The 11,571-nt window shown below is 36.7% G+C and overlaps 1 protein-coding gene across 1 annotated transcript; it reads left to right on the top strand.

The window, feature by feature from the left end:
* Positions 1–4,758: 4,758 nt before the first annotated feature.
* LOC107775390 (pyrophosphate--fructose 6-phosphate 1-phosphotransferase subunit beta) lies at positions 4,759–11,047 on the top strand. Its single transcript, XM_016595115.2, has 16 exons — positions 4,759–5,057; positions 6,394–6,555; positions 6,638–6,759; positions 6,881–6,934; positions 7,027–7,133; positions 7,248–7,353; positions 7,974–8,037; positions 8,572–8,660; positions 9,053–9,184; positions 9,331–9,501; positions 9,580–9,695; positions 9,802–9,913; positions 10,028–10,112; positions 10,206–10,250; positions 10,439–10,507; positions 10,685–11,047. Exons 1-16 carry the CDS (start codon positions 4,859–4,861, stop codon positions 10,759–10,761), a joined length of 1,710 nt encoding a protein of 569 aa, XP_016450601.1. The 5' UTR covers positions 4,759–4,858; the 3' UTR covers positions 10,762–11,047.
* The last annotated feature ends 524 nt before the right edge of the window (positions 11,048–11,571 follow it).

Genomic DNA, 11,571 nt, shown 5'->3' on the forward strand with positions numbered 1-11,571 from the left:
AGATTTCTCTCCTAAATTGATTTCGAACTGATTTTGCATGCCTTCTTTCCTTATTCTATGATTGATTTATTTTGTTTCCTTGTTTGTTCGTTCAATTTTTACTGCTATATAAACCCCTCCCCATTCCCCTTTTAGGACAGACTTGAATCGACATATTTTCACTAAAAATATTGAGGCTTTATTATGCTATTCTCTTGTTCTGTATTCTGTTTTTGGTCGGCTGAAAGCCAAGGCCACTAAGACTCTGTTATTCAATCTTATCTTGGTGCGAGCATTGCCCGGAGTTCTTTTGAAGCTCCTGGGAACTTTGACGCATTGAGATTCTGGGTTCTTGTGAAATTTTTGCTCTTTACTGTTTGTTCGTTTAACTGGTAAGTTACTGGACTTCTGCAATTTCACTCTTATGTGTCTGTGATTCGCATACATTCTCACTTCTGAAATTCATAGCTTAATATGTTTCTGGATTGCCCTTGTGTGTAATTCTGCTAGCTTTACCTCAGTTTTAGGTCTCTTTAGCATTTAATTTCATATAATGTGGCTACTCTGAAACACGTTTTTGCCTAATTTGAGCAATTTAGATTCTCTTAAATTCGTTTAGCCAATTTGTTCTGAACTACTGATGTGTGTGACCTTTGTACTTGTTAGCATCTCTTTAGTGTTTAGTTCTGCTTAAAATGTCAATTCTAATATTTGAATATGCTTCATTTGCATAATTTATACTTTCTTTAGTTAATTAGTCTATTGTGTCCAAAACCTGAATGTTTATATTTACTATCTGACATAAGTTTATTTTCCCATTATGTTCTGAATCTCTGTAATGGTAATCTTGCCATGTAGTATGTTTTAAGTCTGTGTTAAGATCCTTCTCTACCAACCATGACTAGTTCTTTGTTAATATGTCCCTCAACATATTTTTGGCTCACTTGATCCGCCAGTAATTGTCATAATCTGTGTTGCCTCATCATGTCTAATGTTGTTCTGTTGTCTGATGTGAAATTAACATGGCTATTTTATGACACTAGGATATATACTTAGTATAATTTGGACCTTTAGGTTTTCACTTGTTTGGTATTGGGCATTTGTACATGATAATCTTTGTCAATCCTGCAAACTTGTTCTTTCCTTAACTCTGCCAATATGTGACTGTCTATGTGCTAAGTGTCGAACCTGCTTCTAAATCTTTACTAAACTTGCTTTTAAATCCTGTGACCTGTTCGATTATCTGCTCTATATGCTCAACTTGGCCATGTCTGTTTTAAGTTATAATTGTATCCCTCAATTCCTGTCTCTCAACCTTGGTCTACTCTCCTTTACTTGTTACCTATGCTCTCTTAAATTTCTCATTCTTAGCCGGCTGAAAGCCAAGGCTACCTAGGCTTTACTGCTAACCTCCCTAGTGTGAGCACTACTCGAGGTCCATTTGAGGCCCTTGTGAACTATGACACACTAGGATTTGGGTCCTTAGTCATTCCCTGAAACTTAAACTACCCCCATTCAACCCCTTTCTTCCTATTATCTATTGTACATCTAAGTCGGTTGGTTTAAATGATGCAATGCTTGAAAATATGGTTATATGAATTGACTTTGGGCTCCTCTATGGATTCTGGGGTTGTGTTGATGAATACGACAGCTTGTTAGAAGTCTGGGTATGCTGTGTGAGAATTGCTGAAGGCCCAGACAGTGCTGGATATTTCATTTGGGCCGGCTGTGGGCCTATTATCATTATTTGTATAACATTTGTATCTTACTCATTAATGGGCCTGTAATAACTTTTGTATAAACAATTGGGGTGTTAGTAAAATGAGGAAGGGGTAGATTCTTAATGTTTGTGTAAAAAGGGTAGACAACATGCATATATGACTCATTGATTCACTTGCTATATATGCCGTTCAATTTATATGTGCAATGTAGAAACCATGTCATTAGGATAAACACACACACACACACACACACACACACACACTGTCTGTTGGAAAACATGAATTCAAATGCTGCAATTATTCTTACTGCTACGTGTTACTAGAAAACCTGCCTATAGGAACAAATATCAACGAACTTTCTTTCAATTCATTTCAACATATTCATTAGAAATCATGTCTATAGAATTTTGATCACCCCATTTGCTATTATCTCGTACTGTTCACTAGAAACCATGCCTATAGGATTTTAATCATATCATTCGTTACTGCATCACACTGTTCACCTAGAAAACATATCTATAGGGTTGAGTGTAATGATAAAATCAGCTCCAAGCACTAAACATTAGAGATCCTGCCTATAGGACAACACTGTTTCGTCTTAATAAGAGTCAATGTTGCACCTCTCAATATGGTTTTTTATGCACTTCTGAGATCTTCCCAATGGTCCTGTCATTATTCCTTACTGCACGAGTCACCTAGACACATTAGGCTTAATAACTGAAAATCTGCAATTTTATTAATAAGCATGCAAATCGTATAATCCTGTCTATGAGCAACGCTTGGCCTTTGAAACTGTTTGCAAGCCCTGATGCCTTGTCACGTAGAAATCATGTCTATAGGGATTTAAGTTTCTTAATTCTAAATTGCTTAACATGAAGTTTGTCTTGCGTGCATTTGTTGCTTAATTGTGGAGGCAATCTTGAACCTTAACTGCCTATATGTAAAGTACAATGTATTTTTGTATGTCGCCTAGTTTTGACATTTCTGAGCATCCTAAGTGAGGTCTAGAACCACCCAAATAGAGGTCCAATACCTCCTGGACCATAGGTATGGGCCGAGTAGTGCACGCATAGGGTACGACTTAGAATTGAATTAGAACGCTTTTAGGTAACCACTTTAACATAGTAATCGGGTAGCAGGAGATGATAGTCTGTGCCCGCTGAATAATATGAGCAACTCCTATCTAAAAGGAGTTGCGAAGTATTATTTATGTTGCACGGGGTAATACTTTAGGCTAAAAAACTTAGGATCCCCCCCCTCCCCCCCATTTCCTTTCTTTTCTATTAGAATGAACAAAATAGCCGCACCTCCCTATTCAATATCTCTTTGTAATAATTTTTTTAAATTTTGTACTCTCTTTTTTTACTTGATCACATAGATTAATCCATATAATTTAAGTTCGGTCGGGACCCACAGTTGTGGATCTCGAGGAATGCCTAACACTTTCTCTTTGAGGTAACTTGAGCCCTTACCCGATCTTTGTTGGTGTTGACTAGCTAAAATAGAGTTATCTGCAAATAGTAGCCCTAACGCACCTTAAAAATCGTTAGGGGACGACTCTCCTCTTTTAATACCTCCTTAAAAGAGTTGTCACATGTTAAAACCCGATTTCGCAAGAAAAGGGGCGCGACAGCATGGCGACTCTGCTGGGGATTTACACTTAGGCTCTTACCATAGCGAATTTGGCTTATATGGATTAGTCTTCTTTGATATAAACGCGCTTCCCTTTTCCATTTTTATTTGATACTACATGCACATCCCTCTCCCATTTTTCTTTTACCTGTTTAAATTCGTTGTAATATGCACATCCCTTCCCTGCTCTACCTTCCTTTGCTTAAATTGGCTATAACATGCATATCCCTTTCCTATTCACCTTTATTTGCTCTAAACTGCTCTTCATTTGTTTAAAGATTGCTACATCATGTCTCTGCCACCCCTACTCCCTTCCTTATTCTATTATATTCCCTATATTCCATGAACTAACTTCTTCCTTTGTCTTTCTTTTTACGTCTTTTATGTTTTACCTTAATACTGTATTTATTGCTTTTACATATTTATCATGCAAATACTTGGCAACGTGTTGTTATCTTTGCATAAAGCATGCTCCACATCATATTCCACTCGTGCCCGATTAATAACATAGTGGCACTTGATGAGTGTCCGCGCTCTTCCAAAATTACCTTTTAAATCGGAAAGGCTTATTTGCGGTAGACTAGTCGATCAGCGGTGCAGTCGACGGTCCCGTGCCTTTCCCTCTCAAGTTGTCCACTTGAGAGTACCGGTCTAGACCCTTCTAGAAACCTCACTCCAATATCAATTGTGCATGCATCATGTCAAACCTAGTATGGGTTAGAACGTTGTCCATGTGATAATCCACTAAGATAAGCCTTGTCCAAAGTCCGACTGGATTTCCATAATCCCAATGGACACCATCACGTTAGGTGCATTACTTGGAGAAAACATGCCGGTATGTTGATCATTAATGTGTAAATTTATTCGGTACGGTTCAATATTTTTTTAGTTTATTTTTATAAAATAAAAAACCTACCCTAATTATCGGTACGGTTATAGATTTATATAAAAACCTACGGTTTTATTAAAAGAAACCTAAAAATTAGTTCGGCACGGATCTGTCGGTTTTTAAATATTCATTTTACACCCCTAATCATTACTAACTTAGAAAAATAGCAGTATTAGACCCATTCTTTAATGTCATGGTCATTGGTGAGCTCAAATTTAAACGAGGGTTATAATTGATCCATTTCGAATAACACAACGACATTATTAGACTCATTCTATAACGGCAGGGTCATTTTTGGACTCAAGTTTAAACGGAGGTTATAATTGATCCATTTCGAATACCACAACGTCATTTTTGGGCATTTTCCCTTAATTTAATATACTACTTGGTTTGGTAATAATCCCTTACGAAGTCGCATGCTTGGCACGTGAGTATTGTAAGCCAATATACTAAAATACCCCTGTCCTACTCATCGGACGGAGTTTCCAAGGACAATTTTGCCCTTTAGCAGTTCAAATGGGGACAGAACAGCAATAAAATAGGAAGCTCCGAAAGATCTGATATTTGCCTCTCAACTTCACTACTACTCACTCCCTAACCCCAACAACAACAACTCTTCTTTTTTCCGGCGAAATCAATGGCCGCCGCTACTATTTCTTTGCTTTCCAACGGCGATTTAGCTTCTTCTGTCAAGTCACCGGAAACCGGTCGTTATCCTTCCGTTTACAGTGAAGTTCAAAACAGCCGTTTAGATCACCCTCTTCCTCTTCCTTCTGTCCTCGGTAGCCCTTTCAAAGTCGTTGATGGGCCTCCTTCTTCTGCCGCCGGTCACCCAGGTAATTAATGAAGTTACTCTACTATCGTTTTAACTGTAATTCTTAGGTTATAATTCTTTTCCCTGCAGTAGATCAAGTTAGTTCTGCATTGGTTTTTAGTGTATGTTCTTGGGTAACAGTGTTCTTACTTTGATAGATCAAGTTACTGTACCGATCTGTATTCTTTTTAACTGCATTTTCCTGGGTAACAATGGTTTTTCAATTATAGATGAAGTCACCATGATGTTTTACACGCTCTGTAGTCTTTGCATTCAATTCATGAGTTGTTGTACTGAAAGTTTGCTCTTTATCTTAACTTATTTTATCCAAAGTAGTAGAAGAAGAAGCATGGGCTCTCCACATTTTTTGCACTGTAAATTGTGGAGTTACAATGTTCTTGTGTCGTAGATCAAGCTACTATACTGTTCTGCATGATCTCTTGTCTGTATGTTCGATTCACTTTTATCTGAATAAAGCATATGCGTTACTGTTTGTGGTTTTTAGAGATGAAAAATGCATAATTTAGGATGATTAGGACGAATGGGTCCATATAAAATAGAATGGATATGAAGGATTCAAATAGCCACCTTAACTAGATTAGGACACTTGCGCTGTGCTTTAAGGAGTTGAAAGCAAGTTTCAAGGTTATTAAGGGCCCTGTGAGCATCAAATATCAAATATCATTTCAGTATATTAAATACTGAACTCCAGTAAAAGGAGAAAGCATATTTCTCTCTGCTCTCATTGCGTGGCTGTGTGAGTTTTGAACTGTACGCCTCCCGCCCTCGAGGATTCTCCGGTTATAAAGAAAAAAAAGTTCAAATAGTTTGACCAACAGTGTTTGCAAATATTGAATTTCAGAACTATTGAAATATTGGTTTGAGGAGTATTTCAAGTCAAGTAATCATTTTCACACGATTTTCAAATGCATTTCCAAACATACTTCCAACTACTCCTTTTTCAAGTTCAACCAAATACCATACAAACACCAATTAAGGAGGAGCAAATCTTGTAAAAGTTGGATTTAGGAAGTATAGGAATTATAAACTAGAATTTTAATGTTGCAAAGTCTTTCTGCACCCTTTCGCTGTATAAGGTTTATTGAACCTTCCTTTGGAGCATGACATTTTTTATGACTTCTTTGGTCAGTTTAAGTGGTGTACAATTATAAATTATTAGTGTCAAACATTTGGTATTTTTGTAAATGTTTTGTGATTAGTGTCAATCCTCTTCACTTTTTGTTAGATTTATTATAGATTTATAACTGGCAACTGTCGGAATATTCTGTACACTTTTGGGTTTGTCAAATTGGAAAGTGATGTGTATGATTAATTTGAGGATGATTTGGTGATTGCAGAGGAGATTGGAAAGCTTTTTCCTTCCCTATTCGGACAACCATCTGCATCATTGGTGCCCGAAGATTCTGGGGATGTTGCAATGAATCAGAGTTTGAAAATTGGGGTGGTGTTATCTGGAGGCCAAGCTCCCGGAGGACATAATGTCATTTCTGGAATATTTGGTTAGATCATAGTCAAGAACTTATGTCAGTTTAATTCTTGCAGATTTTCGCTTTTAATCAACTTTGTATATTTGGATGGTAGATTTCTTGCAGACTCATTGCAAGGGAAGCACATTATATGGATTCAGGGGTGGACCAGCTGGGATCATGAAGTGCAAGTATGTGGTGTTGACCCCTGAATATATTTACCCATACAGAAATCAGGTATGTTGGCTGGTAACTTTTTTCTGCTAACAAGACATTCTAGAACTTCAATCCCTTATCACAGTTCAAAATCCATCACATTATTTTGGAGTAACAGTAAGAATTCATATTTTTCTTCCAGGGTGGATTTGATATGATCTGCAGTGGCAGGGACAAGATTGAGACTCCAGAGCAGGTACTTGCCAGATTCTATAATTTTTGTACCTTCTATGATCTTTCTAGCTATGAATATTACATCGATGACCAATTCCAAATCATTTTTTTTAGTTTAAGCAAGCTGAAGAAACAGCAAAGAAGCTCGATTTAGATGGACTTGTCGTAATTGGTGGAGATGACTCCAATACAAATGCTTGTCTTCTCGCTGAAAACTTCAGGTAACATTTGTGCCCAAAAATAAAATGAGAAATAAAATTTAGCTGGTGACATGATCGTGTTTTACGTTTAATCAGTGGTATTGCTGTGGCTAAATAGGTAGTTGTGTTTTTCAGAAGTAAAAATTTGAAAACTCGGGTTATTGGATGCCCAAAAACCATAGACGGTGACTTGAAATCCAAAGAGGTTCCCACAAGTTTTGGCTTTGATACGGCATGCAAGGTAATTCTTTCTGAGTAGCACATTTTTCTCTCTATAAAAATTGGAGACTTTCTATCTGTATAAAAGAAAAAGGTCTAAGTTCTGACAAAGTAGAGAAAATGAAGCTGCTTGGGATGTTATCTGGACTATGACGTTAACATTTCGGAATTCAGTCTTACTGTCAACTAGTCTTAGTTATCCTGTCATGTCGACTAATTTATGTGTACTAGACTCTTTAAAAAAATGCGAATTAGACTCGTAAACACAATATACTTGCTACTTAAACCTTGCTGTTGGGCATGTACCTGAATGCTTTTTCTTGTGGTGGTTGGCATGATCATTTTCCTCATATTTGTTATATAGTACTCCGTATTTGATTTTGGTTGGCCATCAGAAGATCAGTTTCTAATCGACGAACAATTTTCTCATTCTATAACAAGCTCAATACAAGGAATCTTGAAAAACTTAAATACTTTGTTTCTAAATGCTACCTTCTTTGAATTTGTTTAATCAATAATATTCCATATAGTCTGATTTCCTCATTTTTCTGCTCGAAGTTTTAAACTTAATAGTGTATTATCTTGTAGTCGCATATTATCCTGTGAAGGTTCACATGTACTAAATCCAATTTTAATCTACAGATATATGCCGAAATGATTGGAAATGTCATGATAGATGCTCGATCAACAGGAAAATACTATCATTGTAAGCTCACTAACCCTATCATATGGAAGGATGAACTCCATGTAGCACTTCTTATCACATGTCTCCTTATTCCAGGATAGGATACTTGTGTAATCAATAACTGAAAAAGCACTATACTTTCTCCTACCGACATCACAATTCTTTTGGAAATCAATCTTTTTCAAACTATATGCTTCCCTAAGAAATTGAATCACATAAGCCATGTTCGTTTCTAGTCTACTTGAGTTTAGACTGCATTATGTTGACCCACGCGCTCCATTCTTCCAAAACAGCCTTAGAAATTGGTTGACGTTCAAGCTTATCCCCCCCCCCAAAAAAAAAAAAAAACGAGCCTGTACAGTGATATAAGCGTGCTTTCCCTGCACCATGATAAAATCACACATTTGAACTATATGGTTTATGAATTTTTGCCGCTGATAGTTGAACGCTTGAACTAGTTACCCCGTGCAGGAAATAGCATTGTCTGCTCATTTATCTCTATTTGCTTATGCATATATCTGAAATATCATAACCTTGTCCCTTTACTCGTAACAGTTGTGCGGCTCATGGGGCGTGCTGCTTCACACATTACTCTAGAGTGTGCTTTGCAAACTCATCCAAACATTACTTTGATTGGAGAAGAGGTATCTTTCTTAATTTAACACTCTTGTGCCACACCAAAATCGTTGGAGAAAATATAAACCTTTGTTTCTTGTTAATAAGAAAACTATATGACTGCTTGTCTTGAATAAAAATGGCATCATTCTATAGGAAGTGTTGCTCTACGTAAACATAAGGTGTCAAAGTTTACAAAGAGAGGAGGAAGAAAGGAACCCTTTTATTTTTTTGAAAGGAACCAAGGTTATTAAAGGTGCACGTGAAGCCAATCAATAGTCTAATTGTTTTGGCGTGCCTCATTAAGAAAATGAAGAAATCTTTGATCACTAATCTGTAGTTATACGATGCTTATATCACTTTCTTTAAGTTTAACAAACTTCCAAACCAGCTATATCTCAAACTTGTCATATTTTGGCAGGTATTTGCAAAGAAACTGACTCTTAAGAATGTTACGGACTATATTGCTGATGTGATCTGCAAGCGTGCAGAGTCAGGTTACAATTATGGAGTGATCCTCATTCCCGAAGGACTTATAGATTTCATTCCTGAGGTAAAACAGCATATAAGCAAACCTAATCTCGTCAAATTGAAGTTTTTCTCTAACTTTTCCCTGGTCAAAGTATTCTTTTTCCTTGTACTGGTAAACCTTTTGGAAACAGATCGTCTGAGTTCTGACTTTTTATTGGCGTTGTGCAGGTTCAGCAACTCATTGCGGAACTAAACGAAATATTGGCTCATGATGTCGTGGATGAAGCTGGTGTTTGGAAAAAGAAGCTTACTCCTCAGTGTCTTGAGCTCTTTGAGTTGCTGCCCCTAGCTATTCAGGAACAACTGCTGCTTGAGAGAGATCCACACGGAAATGTCCAGGTATTTATTCATCATGGTTAAAAAGTCATTCTACTCCGTGCTACACAATGTGGTAACATGTAAGTGGTACTTCTGCAGGTAGCTAAAATTGAAACTGAGAAAATGCTTATTCAAATGGTTGAAACTGAATTGGGTCAGAGGAAGCAGAAGGGTGCATATAATGCTCAATTTAAAGGACAATCCCACTTTTTCGGGTACTCTTCTTGCATGTTCTTTCACTGCTTTACTTTCTGTTTATGTCATGCCATGAATATCAGATCATACAAAATGAAAGGACTGACAATTGGTACCACTTCCCAGTTATGAAGGAAGGTGTGGCTTGCCATCCAATTTTGATTCCACATACTGTTACGCGTTGGGATACGGTGCAGGAACACTGCTGCAAAGTGGGAAGACGGGGTTGATATCATCGGTGTGTGCTTTTTGTGCCATTTAAATTTGTACCCATGCGACTCATTTTAGAATATCCTTTAATTCACGCATAAGCTAATTGTATTGAAGTTGCTCTTAATTTTCTGTGTATCAGGTTGGAAACTTGGCTGCTCCAGTTGAAGAATGGACCGTTGGTGGAACAGCACTCACTTCATTGATGGACGTAGAGAGGAGACACGGTACAATGCTTGTTCTTCCCTTCATCAATTTTCACCCTGATATAACATTTCAAAATTTTCCTCTTAATGTTGAAAATGCATTCAATTCTACAGGCAAGTTCAAACCGGTGATCAAGAAGGCTATGGTGGAGCTTGAAGGTTAGAACTCTGCAGATATAATAGAACTTCTATTCCTTTCCTGGCGCTTCATTTGTTTCCTCCTTTCTCAGGGAAACTAATTACTATGTTTTATTACAATGCTAAAGTTATCAAAACTGTTTCTCTTACTGAATGCAACCGTACTGATGTGCAACCAAGTTGAAGACTAATTTGGAATGTACATTCAGGTGCTCCATTTAAGAAATTTGCTTCAAAGCGGGAAGAGTGGGCTCTTAACAACCGATACATTAACCCAGGTATATTCTTTATAACAACCTTACTTTTGCTTAACTGGTTTTGTTATGGTTTTATGAATGTAGTTTATGAAGCATTATTTAGTGATTATCATCAATAACTTGCTGCACCTAATACTACACTAGTTTAGGGAAAATTGGAGCATTCCATCTCACCATCTCTAGTGGTTTTGATTACAGGTCCCATTCAATTCGTTGGTCCAGTGGCTAATAAACTAAACCACACTTTACTTCTGGAGTTGGGAGTAGATGCTTAAGAGAAGAGATATGAATCATTGTGAATTCTAGTTCTTGTACTGTGGGTTTTTTTACATAAGCAATTAGCACTTATGTTTAAGTTTTATTGGCGGATTATCATTTATCTTTGTACTAGGCAGGTTGAGTTGAGAAAGAATTGGTAGCTTGCACTTATTGTTGCAGCCTATCATGGTAGTTGTTTTATCTTTGATTTAACATATGCTTGATTATAGATATCAATTTAGTGTGCAATTTGAATAATATAACCTCTTCTTTTGGGGGTCAGGTTTTATTGGTCTTACGAAATTGAGATGTGTTCTTTGAGGGCAAATCTCTTTTATTTTCTGAATTTTTAGGTTGCTTGGATCCTTCAAAAATGTTGTTGCATCCATGTTAGATTCTCTCAAAAATATTGATTTTTTGGAGGATGCCACACTGTTTTGGCACCCCTTTTTAGAGGATTCGAGCAACATAGTTGTAAGATAAACGAAATAAAAATATTAGGTAGATGAGTCACAGGCTCACAGTATAATCTCCATAGGGTCTTTTATTTTTTGTTAATGGATTTCGTTTGACGAATCTTGCACCCATCGGTCAATTGATTTGATTTTGGATAAAAAATTATTATTTGCTGACAAAAATTTGTTCTTCGAGTGCAGTTATTTCAAACATTTTAGAAATAAAGAATCTATAACTTAAGGTATTATTATGAAAGGTTAAATACATAAATTGTATTTGATAATACTAAGTAATTGAAGTTTGAACCCTTTTGCTCAAACGAAAAATAAAAGGAAAAGAAGTTTGATCCCTAAATCTGGATGCTTTTAGCA

The sequence above is a fragment of the Nicotiana tabacum genome, chromosome 17 (assembly GCF_000715075.1).
Source record: "Nicotiana tabacum cultivar K326 chromosome 17, ASM71507v2, whole genome shotgun sequence".
In the NCBI taxonomy this organism is placed as follows: Eukaryota; Viridiplantae; Streptophyta; class Magnoliopsida; order Solanales; family Solanaceae; genus Nicotiana; species Nicotiana tabacum.

What these genes read in the sequence shown, in the direction of transcription:
- LOC107775390 (XM_016595115.2), top strand. Translation starts at nt 4,859, where the DNA reads ATGGCCGCCGCTACTATTTCTTTGCTTTCCAACGGCGATTTAGCTTCT. An exon ending in AGATTGAGACTCCAGAGCAG is followed by an intron (nt 6,935 to 7,026) that starts GTACTTGCCAGA and finishes CATTTTTTTTAG; the next exon opens with TTTAAGCAAGCTGAAGAAAC. An exon ending in GGACAATCCCACTTTTTCGG is followed by an intron (nt 9,696 to 9,801) that starts GTACTCTTCTTG and finishes ACCACTTCCCAG; the next exon opens with TTATGAAGGAAGGTGTGGCT.